At 39.5% G+C, this 19,935-nt stretch overlaps 1 protein-coding gene across 1 annotated transcript; it reads left to right on the top strand.

Annotated features, from left to right (window-relative positions):
* The first annotated feature begins 18,605 nt into the window (after positions 1-18,605).
* LOC138869039 (uncharacterized) lies at positions 18,606-19,151 on the top strand. The gene has a single exon (XM_070146627.1). It carries the CDS (start codon positions 18,606-18,608, stop codon positions 19,149-19,151), a length of 546 nt encoding a protein of 181 aa, XP_070002728.1.
* The last annotated feature ends 784 nt before the right edge of the window (positions 19,152-19,935 follow it).

Raw genomic sequence — 19,935 nt, 5'->3', positions numbered from 1 at the left:
TTTTTTGTGCTAAAAAGGGGTTGTTCTGGCGTTATTTTTGGAGCTCCTATTGCTGGTTTTTACACAGCTAAAATAGGTGATTTACAGGTAGTTTAAGGAAGATTTTGAGGGCTGATTTGGGAGGCTAACTACTGTGTTTTTTTTTATCGATTTTGAGATGAAACAAGGTGATTTGCTGGGGGGTTTTGGACTGATTTTTCAGCAAATTCACGCTGATTTTGTTATTTTTTGCATCAGTTTGTAGCTGAATCTTGTGGGGCTAACTCTCATGGGTTTTGGGGCTAATTTCGTACTAGTTTCAGCTAGCTTTCATGGTAATTTTGCTGAGTTTTCATGGATAGCTTTAGAGCTCTTTAATGGAGTTTCTGCTGGGTTTTACATGGCTAGGACTTAAGGTTCGATCGTGGGATTTGGTGGTGCGATGAGGTGGAATTTGTAGTCTTAAAGCTGGAGAAGAGAGGCTGCATTTTTTTCTTTTTGTGTATGTTGTTGCGCAACCTTTTTCCTACGCTGCTATTTGTTCGAATGGTGTTAATATTGATAAAAATCAATGGAATATTCTGTTTTCAACTCGTCTGAGACTCCTCTCCCTCTCTCTGTTTTTTGATCGTCCCTTTTTTATTTTTGTGTGTGGCTTTGTGTCTGTTTCTTCTGAAATCTGCCAATCCCCTCTCTTTGTTATGTGTGTGTCCTTTAATTGTGTGTGAGAGGAAGATATATATAGGTGTAGGGTATAGGGATTAATTGGTGGCCAATAAAAAAGAGTGTGTATGTGCATGTGACTTTTTAGGAAGAGAATGCTAGTTTGTTACAAAGGATAAGGAAGAATCTTGCCACATGGAAATGACTCATTGGCTCTTACTTTAATTAATATTTTTTTCTTTTAAGAGTGTAAAAATAAAAATACTAGCTAAATATTTTTAAATTAAGAACATATATTTTTTATTTTTAATTTTCATAAATAAAACCTACCAAAAATGAAATAAAGTTTAAAATATGTAGATTAAACTTAAAATTATTTACATACTAAATGTGTTGAAAAATCCCAAGTATGGTAAAAAATTAGGTGATCATAATGATTAAACAATGGGAAATCACCACATATATGAGTATTAGGGCTCAAGCAACTTACCTCACTGATAATCCCTTGAATCCATCTTCAAAATCACTCCCAAAAGCTTCAAAACAGACTGAAAATGGTGAAGAATGGACCAAAATTCGTGAAGTCCACAATTTATACTTTCTGCCCATAGATACCGCATCTGCGGTCCAAATCGCTTCTACGATGCCGCAATTGAGGAAAATCCATCCCAAGTGTAGATCCCACTTACTCCCTCAGAATCCGCTTCTACGGTCCAAATATAGCACCTGCGGGCTCGCAAATGTGACCCGTCCAACGCACATGCGGCTCCTTCCTACCTCAGCATTGGCCACATTTGCGGCTCCTTCTCCGCTTCTGCGGGCTCATACTTGCGGTTCCCACTCTGCGGGTGCGGTTATTACATCTGAGTTCAACTTTAGCATTCCTCCAATTCCAAACTTGTTCCATCAATCACCCGAAATCAACTCGAGGCCCTCGATGAAGACATGTCATTTTTTATCCTCCCCAATATTTTACATATTTTAGCATATAAATATTTAGTTTAGGCCTAATATCGCTATTTCAATTAGTTTTGACTCTTTTACTTTATTTTGTCACAAAAATAATACAAATGTTGATACCCAATTTTTCCTCATATACTTTTTAAACACATATATATTCTTTCAAAATAGTACATATGCAGTTATAAGCATGCATAAGTATTTTTTTTATAATTTTTCTACAGTTTTAAAAGCTCCAAATCAATTTATTTCTCTTTTTTTTATTATATAAATATCCAATAATTATCCTTCAAATTACTTTTGTAGTGATTTAGCCATCTAAATTCGTTATTTATGCCAACATAGTGTTTAAATATTTTTAGTGCATTTTTTGTAATTACATTTACATTTTTAGGCTAAATTGCACATTTTTGCAATAATAGCCCATACTAATGTATAATTAAATTATTTATGCATAAAATGGTATTTTATATTTTAAAAATATTAAATAAGTATTTTAAATTATTTTAGTACACAAAGATATTTTTGGTACTCATTTGTTATTTTTTAAAAATTATTTAGTTATTAAAAGTGGCTATTTAAAATCTGGCCTTATTTTATTTCAATTTTGGCCTTAATTTGGACCCAATACCCAGCCCAATTTTTTAACCTAAATATACCCGGCCCAATACCCGTCTGCCCTAACCCAATACCCGGGCAAATTTGGGTCGTTGATCATTGTGATCGACGGTCCAGATGAACCCTTTCCTAAATTAAACTAAACGGTCCCCCCCCCAAACCCTCTCATTTCTCACCACACCGCTGCCCTGAAATCTCTTCCTCTCTCAAATGCTCTCAAGCCTAACCCTAATCGGACCTCGCCCTCACTCATCTATGGCTATCTATGGTAGTTTCTCACCACCCCCAGGCCTCGAACGGCCTCTCCTCTACTGGTCTCACCATCTCCAGGGTCCTCAAGGGACCAGGGTTAGTTTGGTTGAATCTATGGTCCTTTCTTGCATGTTTCAGGCTGTTCCGGTGTGATTCCGAGTAAGAGCTTTCTATATTGCCTTAGATTTATGGGTTTCTGAGCTTGCTTCTTCACGTCTATGTTGTTCATCTCGAAACCCTAATTTCTTCTAAACTTTTTAGATCTATACAGATCTGAGATGTTTGGACCTATTTCACATGATGTTTTACAAAAAAACTTCTGATTTTTACAAGGATCTTCTGATTTTCAAATGGTTTCCATTTTCCTAAACTTGGGTTTCTCAAAAATTTCTTTTCCAAAATGTTTGATAGTTTTGAGTGTATGATCTTCTAGTTCTTATGTGTCTTGACTGATTTCGTAAGGTTTACTCTAACTTTCGTTTATGCTAAAAGCCCTAATTTTTTCGACATTCTTTGTTTGGTTTCTGAGTACTTGTGTACTGATATTGTTCTTGCCTTGTTGCTTGTGATTTTTCTTCGGCCATTTAGATGTCTCATTGTTTTCTTATCCTAATATGCCTTTACTGAGTTTCTTAGTTCAACTTTCCTACTTATTCTATATGTTTATGTTCATTCTGACTATTCATGTTAAGACTATATTTTTTCTCCTTAAATCAGTGTCGTTTTCTTGCGTCACCAATTTTTTTCGTTATTCATTTCTTGCCTTATTATGTCTGCAAGACTTGATGACTCTTTATGTGATTTTCCCTTTGATTGAACCCTTGACTGTTCTGAAGTTCTTATTTCCTGGTTTGATTTGAACTCTTTTCCTTAACAAAACTTTTTCTTATTTCTTTACTAGGTTTGATTGAACTCCTTGCCTTAATTAGTTTTTCCATTGCCTTATTTGTTATTTGCTGATTCTTTTTGATTGTTTTCTTAATTGAAACTTCTGTTCATTTACCCCCAATTACCTACTTTATACCCAAACCTTACTTGATTCGTTTCCTTAAATAGCTATCATGCTTTTACCATTGATTTGATTATCCGTTGATTAAAGGGAAGACTTACTGATTTACATGTGTGATTGATTCCATGAATTTCCCTGATTGCTACTTAATTGATCCCTTACCTTATTTACTTTAACTCTTGATTACTATATAAACTCCCTCCTATTCTCACTTCTGACACGGACACTAGTTCAAAAAACTATCACTTTACACTCTAAAAGACTGTCTCTCTACTCTCTCTGGTCTCTTTACTACTTGTGATCCCTGTTATTCTAGCCGGCTGCAAGCTAAGGCTGGGAATTGCACAATACCTTGCTCATATCTTGTGTTTTCTTTCTTTAAACTAGGTATGCTTCTGATTAATTTTAAGAATTAAAATCTATGTGTTTACTTACTGTTTTAGTTCATGTGGCATGAGTCCATCCTTGCTTTTGTTTACTGCCTACCTAGCATGCCTAATATGGCTTATTCAAATTTGTTGTTAGCATGTTCCCACTTTACTTGCCTGTTTGCTATATCATATATGTAACTAGGCCTATCTGACTGACTATTGTTTATCTATCATGTCTAAACTCTACTTTTATGTAACTAGCATGCCTACACTTGTCAACACTTGCCAATCATGTCCATTTAAATTCTTGGATGTTCTGCCTTATTCCTACTAAGTCACTCTCTCTAGAGTGGCTTCAACATGTTTCTGCTATGATCCTTTGCTGCATGCCCTACATTCTACCTACTAGTTCTATAGAACCGCCTTCAAACTTTATTTATCTTGTTGTTTGTATGCTCCATTAAGGTGCACTCTCTATGTTCCCAATCCCTCTTCCCTTGTGTGAAAGCTACTTGCCGAAGTTACTTCCTAAAGTTTGTTTGTTCTTTGTCTTGTGTTCTGATTGCAAAATTGTTTCTTTACACTTTCCCTCAAACTGTTTTATCACTAATGGTTTTCAGAAATTCTTTTTAGTCCTAAGACCTTTCTATTAAACTCTTTCAAACTATCATGCACTTCCACTTACTCTTAGAATACTAGCTCCTCCCCCTCTGATATGTGTATTGCCTTGAGACTTTTGAGATCTCTCTGAACTCTGGTATATCAGGGCTAGCATTTCCACACTGCACCTAAATAAGTTATTATTTGAGAAAGGTCTAGGTGTGAGCACTGCTCGGGATTGTTGAGGTCCCTAGGGAACTCTGACACACCTACACATAGAATTGGCTATGAACTTTGGGCATTTGAGACTACTCGAGGATTGGAAATCATTTGGGCCAACTTCAGGCTCCCTATAGATTAATTTCTGTTCTATTTGTATGATTTTTATTCAATTCATTGGTCTGTAATAATTATTGTAAACAAATAGTGGGGTGATTAGTGAAAAAGGGAGGGTTGTTATATATTGTAAAATTGGGTAGATACCATGCCTATAGGATTCAAATATGTATGTTAGATAACATGTCTATAGGATCTAAATCAGCTTTTAATAACTAGATACCATGCCTATAGGAGTTAAAATCAACTTTAATAGAAATCATGCCTATAGGGGTTTCACTTTGATTAAATGAATGTTGTTTGTTTCACCTTATGCTCAATTAGAAATCATGCCTATAGGACTTAAAACCAATTTAGTTAGAAAAACAATTTAATTCACATGTGTTTATTCTGAATTGGTTTAATTAACTAATCTGTCCACTTCTTTAATAAGTTTCAATGCTGCCTTAAATAATATTGCTAGAAAGCATGCCTATATGATCCAAAATACCGTCTAAAACTCTTTGTTGTTCAGTTACATTCTTAATTAATAATAGATATCATGCTCATAGGACATCACTGTTATACGCCTAGGAATCCTGTAGGGCGATTAAAATTCTGCAAACTATAAAACTGCACCTTGTTATTTGAGACTGCTCACACTCAACAGGTTTAAAAGAATCAGTAGGCAAGTAGGATTCAGATCTTTGACACTTTGGTCCTAATTCAATACTGCATAATCTCTGCTCACCTACATATCTTGTTCTAAGGTTTTCTCTTTAATACTTGAAACAGTTGTTTGAGAAGTGCGCTTACTTGTTATGCTTGTAGAGATAAATGTAAGCCTTTAATTGTTCCCTCTTTAAATGCAGTCCTAATTGTTTTTGATTGACGCCTAGACTTTTATCCTCTAAAAATCTCAGGATGGTCTAGAACTACCTAAATTAGAGGTCCTAAATACCTCCAAGGCCATGAGGAAGGGATGGGTAGTGCACGCATAGGATATACTTTAAGGTTGCTGGAACGCTTTAGGCTATGACCAAGGGTAGGGAATTGGGTAGTAAGGAATATGATGAGTGCACGTTAATGTCACGTGTAGCCCCTCGTTGAGGAGTATTTATCGGGCCTTATGTGGGTATGATCCTGTAGGCTAACCAACCTAGGACCCTTCTTTCCCAACTCCCGTTGTCTAAATAAATTTAGTTTTCTTTATATATGTGTGACTTGTTTAAACCTTTTCCCTTGTTCCGTTACTTAAATCATACATGTGCTTAGAATGCCAAAACATTCCTTTTACTTGCAAGTACATGTCAAAACTGTTTATTTGTTAAAAATGACTAATTCACATAGTTTAAGTTCGGCCGGGACCCACCGTTGTGGACCGCAAGGGGTGCCTAACACCTTCCCCTCAAGGTTATTTTGAGCTCTTACCCTAAATCTCTGGTAATGCAAACTAATCCATGAGTTAATTGCTCAAGGTGCCCTAACGCACCATAATCCGTTAGGTGGCGACTCTTCAAATACCGAATTCCCAAAAGGAAACAAGTTATTCCCCCCATGAATGTCAAAACCCAGACTTTCCCATCAAAAGTGAAAAAGGGAGCGTGACTGCATGGCGACTCTGCTGGGGATATTTTAGGCTCTTACCATAACGAACTTATCTTTTGTGAATTACTCCAAGCATGCTCTATCCCGCGTACCCTTTTCCCTGATTTGAATTTAATTGTCCATTTTTTAGCATTTATGATTCTTTATTCCTGAAACTGACTTGTCTCCTTGTTTTCTTTTTGTGTAACTATCTCTTCAATTATTTTAATACTGCATTTATTATTTTCTTACGTGCAAATACTTGACAACATGTTATTTATTGCTGCATAAATCATGCTCAACATCATACTCTACTCGTGCATAATTAATCCTATAGCAACGCTTGATGAGTGTTTGTGCCCTTCCTATAAATCACCCTTTAAATTCGGAAAGGCGTATTTGCGGTAAAACTAGGCAATCAGCGGTGCGTTCGGCGGTTCCGTGCCTTTCCCCCTCAAGTTGTCCGCTTAAGGGTCTCAGTCTAGACCTCTATAGCAACCCTACTCAGATTAAATTGTACATGCATCATGGTCAAACCTAGCCGGGTTAATATGTTGTCCACATAATAACCCTTTAAGACAAGCCTTTTCCAAAAGTCCATCGGGTTTTCCATAATCCCAACGGACGTAACCACGATTATGTGCATTAATTTGGAGATATAAGTGCCAATATGCTAATCATTACTATATAAATAAACGAACCTGGAGGGGAAAGGGCCTAATTCTCTTTGTTTTGTAGAAAATGAGGCCCGAGGACCCCAGATTCGGTATGGTTAACACACCCTCACTTTTGCTAGATTGGTGGAGGGATCTTCCTTCATGTGACCAAAACCATGTGAAACGAGTTTTAGGAAACTTGCCTTCTATGATGGATCTTCAGCTCAACAAAATGCTGATCGAGGCTGCAACTATGCTTTGGGGCAAGGAAAGGATCGTTTTAAGAACATAGAAATGACTCCCCTCCTAGAAGAAATAGGAAGATTTTCTGGGTTGCCTTGGAATAGCCCTAATCTGTTAGCACCTGAAAATCATACTGCTAGGGGATTTCTGAAAATGGTTGGGCTGAAGAAGAATGACAATTTGAAATGACTAAAGGACTCCTACATACCTTTTAAGTTCCTTTATGAAAGATACGGTCGCAGCAGCTCCTACCGCCTTTTTGATGATGAGTTCTCAATCACTTTGTTGGGTTGGATTCATCGTAGGGTCTTCGTGTTTATTATGTGTTTCTTGGGTATGCTAGTGTTCCTAATCCAAGGGGATAGGATCTATACTAGGCTGACCATAGTAACCAAAACTTTGATGGACAGGATCGAGGGGGAGACATATATTATCATCCATATGATTGTTGTAGACATGTATCGGGATTTTGAGCGATGTCAGAAGGGGTTCAGGTTCTTCGAGAGTTGCAACTTGCTACTACAAGTATGGTTGTTAGAACATCTCCAAAAGGGAAAATACCATCAAGAATTTTCACAAAGGCCGTGGAATGATTATATAGCCTTCCATCATCCCAAAAGAATGAATTATATTCCAGACATGTTTGCTCAGTCAGAGGACGCTTCAGGATGGGTACATCTTTTTGAAAATTTAATTGAGGATCAAGTCTAGTGGATGTTCGAGTGGTTCCCTACCGGTGAATTCATCATTAGATCCAGGGATTTTTCGCACTTGGTGTTGATCGGTTGAGGGGCATATACCCTTACGCTCCTCTCAGGGTTATGAGACAAGCAGGAAGGAGACAAATCATACCACGGGTCGCCAAAATGTGTCACTTCAGAGCCAATTTCCAAGGTGACGCCATCCCGTATAAGAATGAAGCGTAACACATGTGGACCCTGAAGATTATTGTGGAGAAGGATACTATTGGGCCAGACCAATATCACGTAAGCCACTCATACCGTTACCCTTCGTGGTTGGAGGACAACATAACTAGGGTCGTTGAGCCAAGGGCCGAGCCAGGAAACAGGGTTATAAGATGAGGTTGCTGAAGTAGAGGTGAAGTGCAACAAGCTGCGAAAAAGAGTTCAAGAGTTTGAAGCCGAGCATATGGCACTGCACAAGGCTGATATGGAGATGATTAACGAATGGAAAGAAAGAGTTGTTAAATCCAGCGAGAGGCTGGAATACATGGAATACAGTTTAATGGAGTTGGAAAGGAAGATGAGAAAAAGGGTCACTGACTGCCAGAACACTGAAGGGAACGAAGGAGGGCATCTTGCAAGGGCATTCCTACTACTGAACCTGCACGAGATGGGAGAATTGATCGATAGGAGCATCCAATCTGGAGAGGGTCCTTCTGGGACCAAGTAGATTAGATTTATTTGCTTTCCTTTCAAATGTAATAAGGCCAAGAGCCAGTAGTGACATTGTCTTATTTAGTTTTGTTTTGGTTTGTTTACTTTTACTTTAATGAAATGACGCAATTATTGGCACTAAATATCTCCAAATTTATTTGTCGCTAGGCATACCTCGGGAACAACGAGACTCCAAAATTAGGACATAAATCTATATTCCCGCAATATGTGTTTAAATATTGCAAACATTTCAGAATCCTTACTGATTCGTTTACCTTTTATTTTTATTTATTTCTTTATTCCCATCCCCTAAGGTTGGTTCGCTCATACTGGAATCATCAGCATATTACACCATATCAAGAGGCCCTCGACCTCCTCCTCCTCCAAGCAATACAAAAGGCAAAGGAAAAGCAAAGATGAACGATTTAAGTGGTATTCGAAAGGAGAATGCTGAGAACGTAGAAGATTCAGATGGTCGTAGTACCGCGGCACCAAATGATCTAGTTTTGAGGTTGGAACAAAAGATATTAGAGCTACAAGGAGAGCTTGATCAGGTCCGCAACTTGGCAAACTTGTCACTCACCCTGAATGTCCCCGATATCAACCAACAAAACACAAAGAACCCAGTACCTCCCCAAAACACACCAAACCAACATCCGCAAAACCCTCTTGCACCGCATCAATACACAACCCCATCCCAAAATCTCAATACCCTACCAATACCAACTCCGCCACAACACCATCATCAACCAATTCATTACTCGCCAACTACCACTTATCGTACTCCCCAAAATACACCATAACCCATTCCTGACCCTCAAAAATCTACTAATGACCACCACTATACCCAGGCACCGGGAACTCACCAAAATAACCCCGTATACATGGAAATCGTGCCTCACTCTATCCAACCAATCTCCTATACCCCAGAATCCTCCGAGAAGGACCTGCTCATTCAAAACATGGCTTAAAAACTCAAGAAGGTGACAAGCCGAGTCTAAGGTGTCGAAGGCGGCAAAGGAATAGAAGGTTTGAACTATAAAGACCTATGCATACAGCCAGATGTTGAACTACCAAAGGGATACGAACCTCCCAAGTTCGAGATGTTTGACGGCACAGTTGATCCCAAGTTCTATTTGAGGACCTATTGCGACAAGCTTCTCAGGGTCGGGAAAGAAGAAAAGATCCGGATGAAACTCTTTATGAGGAGTCTTACTGGAGATGCTTTGTCCTAGTACATCAGCCAGGATCCCAAGAAATGGTCCAATTGGGTGAGCATGGCATCGGATTTCATGGACCGGTTCAGGTTCAATACAAAGAATGAACCCGATGTTTTCTACATCTAGAATCTTAAAAAGAAACCCACCGAAACCTTCCGTGAGTATTCTACTCGTTGGAGGTCGGAAGCAGCCAAGGTCAAGCCATCTTTGGACGAGGAACAGATGAACAATTTTTTTGTCAAAGCATAGGATCCGCAATATTATGAAAGATTGATGGTCATTGAAAACCATAAGTTCTCTGATATCATCAAGCTTGGGGAAGGATTTGAGGAAGGCATCAAAAGCAGGATGGTAACAAATTTTGAGGCATTACAGGCCACAAATAAGGCATTACAATCGGGTGGCATATCAAAGAAAAGAGACATTAGGGTAGTAATGGTAGCTCAAGGCCCGAAATCTCCACTTACATATCAAACACCTCCACCCACATATCAGATACGTCCACCCATATATCAGACACCTCCACCCATATATCAAGCACCACCAACCACATATCAACCATCATTTCCCAGATATTCCCAACAAATCACTGTTCATCACACCTATAACTCCCAACCATCCCATTTCCAATCACCTCCAACTCGCCAAAACATTCCAAGACCACGACCAAACTTCGACCACAAGCCACCCAGACAATACACCTCCAGTTCCGAACCCATCGATCAACTATATGAAAGGTTGAAATCTGCTGGTTATGTTACCCTCATTCCTACTATGGCATTAGAGAATTCATCCCAATGGGTCAATCCAAACAAAACTTGTGCGTACCACTCCAGTATAAAGGGGAACACCACTGATGAGTGCCGAACATTGAAAGATGAGATCCAGACGCTAATTGACAACAAGGTCATATAGGAAAAGAAAGCTACACCCAATGTCCGCAACAACCCTCTCCCTAATCATAGAGGTGGTGGGGTACATGTGATATAAACGAACGAAGAATGGGACCCTGAGGGGTCGATTGGGCTTATTCGGGAGGGTTATGAATTTAAACCCTCGGTCACACTTACTCCTATTGTAGTACAGACTCAGTCACCAATCGAGGTTGAAGTAGATGCATTAGTTCCATTTGAGGTAGAGGTGGCTCTGCCTACGGACACCTCTACTCTGTTTTAAGTAGAAGTGGTCACACCTTTTATAGTGAAAGTATCAACCATGCCTCCTTTCTACTCAAAGGCAATACCTTGGGATTACGTTGTCGAAGCTCGAATAAAAGGGAAGGAAAAGGTAGAAGAATCTGATGTTGCACAGGGAATGACTAGGACCGGAAGAGTCTATACACCTGAACACTTAGGAGGACCAAGTAAGGATGCCACTACCAAGCAGACTGTCATTGAAACAGGGCCAGATGACCTTTGGAGGAAAATACAAGCAAAGGAGTATTCTGTCATTGACCATTTGAACAAAACCCTAGCTCAGATATCCTCGTATCACTGCTACAAAATTTAGAGGTGCGTAAGAATGCTTTAATGAAGGTGTTGAGTAAAGCTTATGTAGCCAACAACATTACAGGCGGAGAGATGGCTAATATGGTAGAGAAGGTACTGGAAAGTCATAAGATCATCTTCCATGAAGATGAGCTACCGCTTGAAGGGCTGAATCACAATCGAGCATTGCATATCACAGTGTAATTTGAAGACACATTCATTCCCAGGGTCTTTGTTGACGGAGGTTCAAGCCTCAATATTTGTCCATTGGACACTCTAAAAAGGATGGACAAAGGTTTTTATAAAATACGGGCAGGAAGCATGAACGTGAAAGCTTTCGATGGGTTTCAAAGGGACACGATCGGGGAAATTAACCTTTACATGTAGATGGGGCCAACTTGGTTCGACGTCGAGTTTTAGGTGCTTGACATACCGGCCTCATACAATCTTCTGTTGGGCCGACCATGGATCCATGTCACTAGGGCTGTGGCATCCACGCTATATCAAGCCGTGAAATTCGAATGGAATTATTAGGAGGTGATCATTCATGAAGATGGGAGTAACCCCATTTACACCAGTTAAATCATCCCGGTTATTGGAAATAGAAGAAGGCTAGGAGGGGAGACCTATCATCATATTGAACGTGTCAATGCTGTCGAGAAATATAAATGGTGGAGTAGCAAAATAGAAGCATACTGGCATGGTCTGGGTATGAGTCCGATAAAGGGCTAGGGAAGAATCTCCAGGATATCACTAAACCAATGCGGTTAAAGGGTCATGGTACTACCTTTGGTCTTGGATATCAATACACATGGCAAGAGTATAATGATTGGTCGCCTCCATGGCGCGGGCCGTATTACCCTCTCGAGCAACTAGTGACACGTCCAAATTAAGCTTTTCACCAAGATGATACAATATGGGGGACTGCAGAATAGGAAGCATTAGCTGGGCTGAAGAATCTGTTCTTGGAAGAGGAAGACATGGACTGCGGTGCCATAATTGAGGAGGAGGAGAAAGAAGGCCTCACTATTTAGACTGTTAAGAAGGGAGTTGTTCTCAAAAACTGGACCGCCATAACGTCCCGGTCCCGCCTAGTCCCTGGCGTTATTATTACTTTTCCTGATGAACCGGTGATTGTGACGTGTAATGAGGCAACGCAACGTGAGAATAGTGATGAAGAAGATGTACTTGAGGAAGTTGTTAGGGAAGTTGAAAACTTTGAGAATAAGCCTAAGTCCAATCTAGACGAAACCGAATTGGTAAACTTGGGGGACGTTGAGACCTTCAAAGAGACTCGCATCAGTATTCACTTATCACCAATAGAGAAGGAAGAGTACATCTGTTTCCTAAAGGAATATAAAGACATTTTCGCATGGTCATATGATGATATGACCGATTTAAGCACATACATAGTGGCTCACAAGTTTCCTACTAATCCCATGTGTCCGCCAGTAAAGTAGAGACTCTGAAAGTTTAAACCAGACATGAGCCTGAAAATCAAGGAGAAAGCTAGCCAAGTGGAAGATACTGTTGAGTGAGTTCAATATCGTCTACGTAACTCAAAAGGTGGTCAAAGGGCAAGCACTGGCAGATCCTCTTGCTGAAAATCCAGTGGGAGGAGAATACGAACCCTTGAAAATGTATTTTCCTGATGAAGAAGTGTCATTCGTAAGGAAGGACATTACCAAAACATATGACGGTTGGAGGATGTTCTTTGACGGAGTTGAAAATTTCAAATGAGTAGGCATTGGAGCAGTTTTGGTATCAGAAACAGGTCAACATTATCCGGTATCTGCTAAACTCAGATTTCCCTACACCAACAACATGGCAAAATATGAAGCCTGCATACTAGGACTCAACATGGCAATTGACATGAATATTCAAGAGTTGTTGGTAATCGATGATTCAGATTTGCTCGCGCACCGGGAACAAGGAAAATGAGCCACTAAAAATTCCAATATATTTCCATATCAGCACCATGAACAAGAATTGAGAAAGAGGTTCACGAAGATACAATTTCGACATGTACCCAGAATTTAGAATGAGTTTGCCGATGCATTGGCTACCTTGTCATATATGATACAACATCCAGATAAGAATTTCATTGATCCCATCCCAGTAAGAATCCATAATCAGCCGGTGTATTGTGCTCATATTGAAGAAGAAACAGATTGAAAACCTTGGTTCCATGACATCAAGGAGTATTTGGTAAAAGGAGAGTATCCGTAGCATGAAAACCACACTTAAAAATGCACACTTCGAAGATTGTCCAACCACTTATTCCACATCGGAGGAAATCTATACAGAAGAACTCTACGAATAGTTCTACTTACTACCCAACAAGAGGTCGAATATGCGATTGTGGCTGATAATTCAGAATGCTCATGAAAAGTTTAACAAGAGATTATGAGAAATTTGGCGGGTTAACGGTACGAGATCATGGTAATTGAGAAGGAGGAATCTTTGTGGGTTCTAGATTTATGTGCTTGTAGCTTAAAGCTAAGTCGGGGATCCCGACGCCTATGATTGGATTGCGTGGTTTACTATTATGCACATGTATCTGTGTTGTAAGCACATGACTCGTAATTTGATAAGTTTCTTCCTTTCTTATTGTACGGGCCAAATGCCTCTGCAGTATAATAGATGCATCTATGGTTCGTGCCATTCGACCCTCGGTAGTGTACAAATTATCCTAGATCGGGCCGAACGACCTCGGCATAATCGTGCATTATATCGCTAGCAGTCTGAATATTCACGAGATTTTCCTTCTACTGATGCCTGGCATTTTATAAGGTATTCCTTATTCGTTTGATACTGGCACTTGATATATCTAACCTGTTGAGATAGAACACGAGGTTGAGAAATTTATATCTTTAAAAGAGATCCATGGAAGATTATGTAACTTACAGTTTTACCCCATTATTGTTGTTGTGCTTCATATCTGCTTATGATTTATCATATTGCTTTATTGGACCTCTAGTGAGTGTCGATGTCGAACCCTCGTCACTACTTCTTTGGCGTTAGACTAGATACTTACTGGGTATGCATTGATTTACGTACTCATGCTACATTTATGCATTAAATGTGCAAGATCTGACAGGTCCAATTGGTGGTCATCTTGGCACGTAAGGGCAGCTACTGAGGAGACTTTATGGTGAGCTGCATTCCAGACTACTTTTCGCAACCCACAGAGTCTCCATCGTACTATTTACTTTATCCTGTCTTATTTACATTCCCGACAGATGTTGCATTATTATTGTACTCCTTAGTAAATACCCATGCACTTATGACACCGGATTTTGGGTGTTCTAGAATTTGTTTATGATTTTGCTTACCATTGATCTACTTTTACGTTATATTTTACCTAAATCATATATATGATTTTTGATGCATAGATCTCTCTATTTAATAAGATTCATGAATTTGAAAATAATAAAATGAGCAATTAAGTTGGTAGTTTATCGTTGGCTTGCCTAACAGCGTTGGGCGCCATCACGACCTATGGTAGGTTTTGGATCATGACAAGCAGCTTACGCAACAGCTTTCACAACGGCTTCCTTTCTTCTATAAATAGAGGAGATTTCAGTTCATTATATACATCAGTTTGAAGTTGAATAGTATATCAATCTCTCTCTATATTTGAGTTCACTTTATTTACTTTACACTTTTTATTTTATAACACGTTATCAGTATGAGACTCGATCATTTTGAGAACTTACTTCAAATTCAATTTTTATTCCAGTGTTCATCTCCTATGTAAGGCAAAGCTCTTACGTTTGTGGTTATATCTTGTGCATTCCGAGCATCATAAGGCAGATTATATACTTGAAGTGGTGAGCTTTTGTTCTCGACAATAGTGATGTAGATAACACTTACATCTAGAGTGGCCAAATTTGTGTAAAGTAATTTGAGCCTTTTTCTTATATTTCGTTTAATATCTTTATCACCACTTGCTTGGTTATATGCTATGTATACAGTACCTATTTTCATATTTGTTTTCATCTTAATTATCTTAATAAAAGATTACAAACTGGATAACATTGTTAGATCCACTTAAACTCTAGGAGTGTTTGCAAGAAATATACAACTACAAGAAGTGTTTATATCTCGTATCTCATTATAACTAAATTTTGTTAACCACTAGAAGTAGTATATGCATATGAGTGATGACCCAAAAGGTCATCTTTTATTTTAAAATCCGTTTTTGTATTCTGAGGCCTTGAAAACTGCCTTTTATTTCTCCTCGATTTGCGTGCGCAGTTTGGGCATGATACCGAAAAGCTTTTGTGTGAAAAATTTAAGAAATAATGACTTCAGTCAACATTTTGGTTAAACGGACCCGAACCCGTGTTTCAACGGTCCTGAAGGGTCCGTAGTAAAATATGGGACTGGGGCAGGGAGTGGGAATTGTGAAGTCTGGCTTGCAAATGCGAGCATCGCATTTGCGATCAGAGGGCAGGGAGGGGGATCTTCGCATTTGCGAAGTTCACTGTCGCAATTGCGACTTGCATAGTAGCCGCATTTGTGAACAAATGTTCGCAATTGCGAAGGCAGCAAGTCAGACCAAGCTATGCATTTGCGAAGTATTGGTCGCATTTGCGAGTTCGACTTTGACGAACCTATGATCGCAAATGCGATACCTGCAGATGTGTAAAACACAACTTAGACGGAATTTTGAACTCATTTCTCAAATTTTGAAACCCTAAGCTTCCATAAGCGATTTTCCAAAGAAAAGTTCTTCCCCAAATCATAATTAAACGATTTCTAACTCATTTTTTTCAATTTATTTCATTTTTTTTACAAGATTTCATCACAAAATCTAGGGTTTTCATGGGAAATTGGGTGTTTTGGGTGAAGTTTGGGAATTACAAAATTTGGGAAATTAGACCTCAAATTGAAGTCGGATTCCAAAACCAATTGCATATCCGGGCCCGAGGATGAATGGATAATTGGGTTTTGGTCCAAACTTTGAGTTTTGACCAAGCGAGCCCGGGGTCGATTTTTGATTTTTTGGGAAAATTATTAGGAAACCTTTGATTATGTATTGAAATTGGTTTCTTTAGCATTTATTTATGTTATTAAGTTAATTATGGTTAGATACGAGTGAATTGGTGCTGGAATCGAGAGGTAAAGCGGTGATTGAGCTTTGAAATACCCGTTGGCTTAAGGTAAGTGTTTGGTCTAACCTTGACTTGAGGGAATAGGAATCCCCGACTTATTTGCTATATGAAATTCCATGTGTGTGGCGTATAGGTGTGGTTACAAGTGCCTATGCGCCACCAAATTACCATTTTTAGCTTGTTCCCTTCCCCGTTTCCTATTATGCTACTTCTTGTCTTAATTGCTACTTGCACATAATTGTTTCCATGTCTTAATTGCTACTTGCTCATAAATGCTTCCATACCTAATTGCTTCATATTAATTGTTGTTCTCTTTATTGAAGTATTTAATTGTTTCATGGTTTCGTTTTACTACTTTGTTTGCTTATATTGGTTTATTGGTACCTTATGGTACATCTTGGTTGGTCTGGCTGAGTAATTTACACTGTTGAAGTTTCATAATCATAGCGATATTCCATTGTGCGGATTGAGGTATAAGAGTTGTGTAGGATTTGAATTAACTTGTGAAACACTTGTTTTTAATTTTGTGTTTTTGTGCCGATATATATATATATATATATATATATATATATATATATATATATATTGGGATCGAGTTGCACGTCGCAACAGGAGGAATAAGGGTAAATGTGATTGTCTTGTGGGATCGGGTTGCACGCTACAATAAAGAGTAATAAGGGTGGACAGGTGGGATGGGGTTGCATGCCACAACATGAGGAATACGGGTGATATGTGATGAGGAGTAATAAGGGTGGACAAGTTGGATCGGATTGCACGCCGCAACAAGGAGTAATAAGGGTAAATATTGATATTGCTATTGTTTATATGGTGGGATCGGGATGCACGCCGCATCAGTTATTGTTTTAGTATTTATTTCTGTTGGAGTTCATTACTGAGATGTTGAAACTCCCTAAGGATTGGTTATAGCTGAGTACTGGTAGAACGGCTGGTATCTGTATTCATTAATGCAAGTTTTTGCTATATTTATTTTCCGTTTTAGTATAAACTATTGCAGGTTGCATATGTTGTGATGCCCCGTCGTGGCCTCGTCACTACTTCATCGAGGTTAGGCTCGGCACTTACCAGTACATGGGGTCGGTTGTACTGATACTACACTCTGCACTTCTTGTGCAAATTTTGGATCTAGTGGCTGATCGAGAGGTTGGTTGTTGTTGCTGTATTACGGAGACCCAAGGTAGTCTTGTAGGTATCCACAGGCCCTAGTGTCCCCTTCTATCCTATTTCATTTCTATCTTATCTACTTTCAAGATAGATGTAAACTTTTAGTTCAGACCATTATTTGTAGTATTTGTAGATTGTTCGTGAGTTATGATACCAGTTCTGGGTGGAATTCATTCGATTTTCATTATTAGTATAAAGATATTTTTTTATTCTATGTTCTTCCGCATTTATTTCCGCTGAATTACTTTTGTAAGTTTTAATTACTAAAAAAGAAGGGAAAAAGGTGATTTATTCTATAACGTTAGCTTGCCTAGTGAGTACAATGTTAGTCGTCATCACGGTTCCGACGATGGAGAATTCGGGTCGTGACAAGTTGGTATCAGAACTCTAGGTTGCTTAGGTCTCACAATTCATGAACAAGCTTGGTAGAGTTTGAGGGATCGGTACGGAGATGTCTGTGCTTATCCCCCAGAGGCTACAGAGTTAGGAATAGTTTCACTTCTATTCATCTATGTCGTGCAGTTTGATCTCTCAATGCAAATTGAACACTCTACTTTGTTCTTTCCCATATGGCGAGAACACGTACCGCTTCTTCAGTTGATCAGCAGCCCGAGCCCCTAGTGGAAGCTCCTACGAGGGGCAGAGGACGAGGCTTAGGCCATGCTAGGGGTGAGGTAGGGGCAAGGCTCAGCCCTGAGCTCGAGCAGCAACACCAGCGGCGGAGCCTCAGGTAGAGTTTGATGAGGAGGCTCTTGCCCAAACCGTTCCAACAGGGCCATCTCAGGTTCCAGAGGGGTTCATAGCTACCCCGGTACTTCAGGATGCTTTGGTCCGTCTAGTGGGCCTTATAGAGAGTGTTACTCAGTCCGTCATACTTTCGATAGCACCAGCCATCTTCCAAGCTGAGTGAGGAGCACAGACTCCCGCTACTCACACTCCAGAGTAGATGGCTCCCCAATTTCAGACTCCGGTAGCTCAGCCAGTTGGGGTAGTTCCGCCGGGTGTTGTAGCACAGACCGATGATGGATCAACTATGTCTTCGGAGGCCTTGTGGAGGTTGTACAGGTTCACCAAGCTTTTCACTACTACCTATGGCGGTAAAGCTTCAAAAGATCCCAAGGACTATTTGAACAGTTTCCATGAGTTTCTTCGGAACATGGGGATAGTGGAGACCAATGGGGTTGACTTTGCTGCTTTTCGCTTATCAGGTTCCGCCAAGAAATGGTGGAGAGTTTATTGTTTGGCCAGACCAGCTGGGTCACCATCACTCACTTGGGACAAGTTCTCGCAGCTTTTCTTGGAGAAGTATCTTCCTATCACTCAGAGAGAGGACTATCGAAGGCAGTTCGAGCGCCTACAGCAGGGTTCTATAACCGTCACTCAGTACGAGACCATATTTGTGGAATTGGCCCGTCATGCTCTTCTTATAATTCCCACCGAGAAAGAGAGGGTGAGGAGGTTTATTGAGGGACTTGCTCAACCTATCAGATAGCAAATGACTAAGGAGACATGGAGCGAGATTTCTTTCCAGGATGCGGCCAATGTTGTAAAGCCCCAGAAAATTTTGCTAAGTAATTTAAGATTTCGTGGTGCCAAGGTACGCTAATTATTTTATTTTGTGTGCAAATGAGGATTCATGATATAATGGATATCAATTGGATATGTTAAAAAGTGTATAAGTCTAAGCCATGTTGGAAAATTACATGATAGACTAAAATTCCAAATGAGTACGCACAAAACCACACTTTGGACTAGAATATCTAGAGATATATAAGGTTTTAGATGATTCACAGCCTATCAAATTAAAGTTATTTGAGTCTAGTTTCTAACGCTTCAAACCGTTCATCATTTGGACTTTCCTACAAGAAGTTATGACCAAATTACCAAAGGCTGGCAAAGGACTGCGCGGATGCGAAGCATCCGAGGAAGCATCCAAAAAGAGGAGTTGGCAGTGAAGTGCTTCCAAATCATCTGGGTCAGCATCCGAGCTCCAGAGAGGAGTGAAGTGGGGATGCGAAGCATCTGAGGCAGCATCCGAAATCTGGGCTTATAAACACAATTTCAGGATTCATTTTCTCCCATTTCTTTTGGACAACTCTTAGGGTATTCCTCTACTCTCTCAAGATCTCCAACCCCTATCATCTTCAAGGTAAGTAATATCCATTAATTTGGTGTAAAATTCCATCATTCCTACACTAGTATTGATGAAATCTACTCATGAAACACATAGATAGTCAAGAAATTCCTTCAAGAACTCAAAGGAGGGTTTGCAAGAT

This window comes from Nicotiana sylvestris, chromosome 5, assembly GCF_000393655.2.
Source record: "Nicotiana sylvestris chromosome 5, ASM39365v2, whole genome shotgun sequence".
NCBI lineage: Eukaryota > Viridiplantae > Streptophyta > Magnoliopsida > Solanales > Solanaceae > Nicotiana > Nicotiana sylvestris.
The sequence above is the reverse complement of the archived record's forward strand: the minus strand, read 5'-3'. Positions and strand labels throughout refer to the sequence as shown.

Bases quoted from the DNA above. Each gene is read 5' to 3' on its own strand.
- LOC138869039 (XM_070146627.1), top strand. From the start codon at position 18,606: ATGGCTCCCCAATTTCAGACTCCGGTAGCTCAGCCAGTTGGGGTAGTT.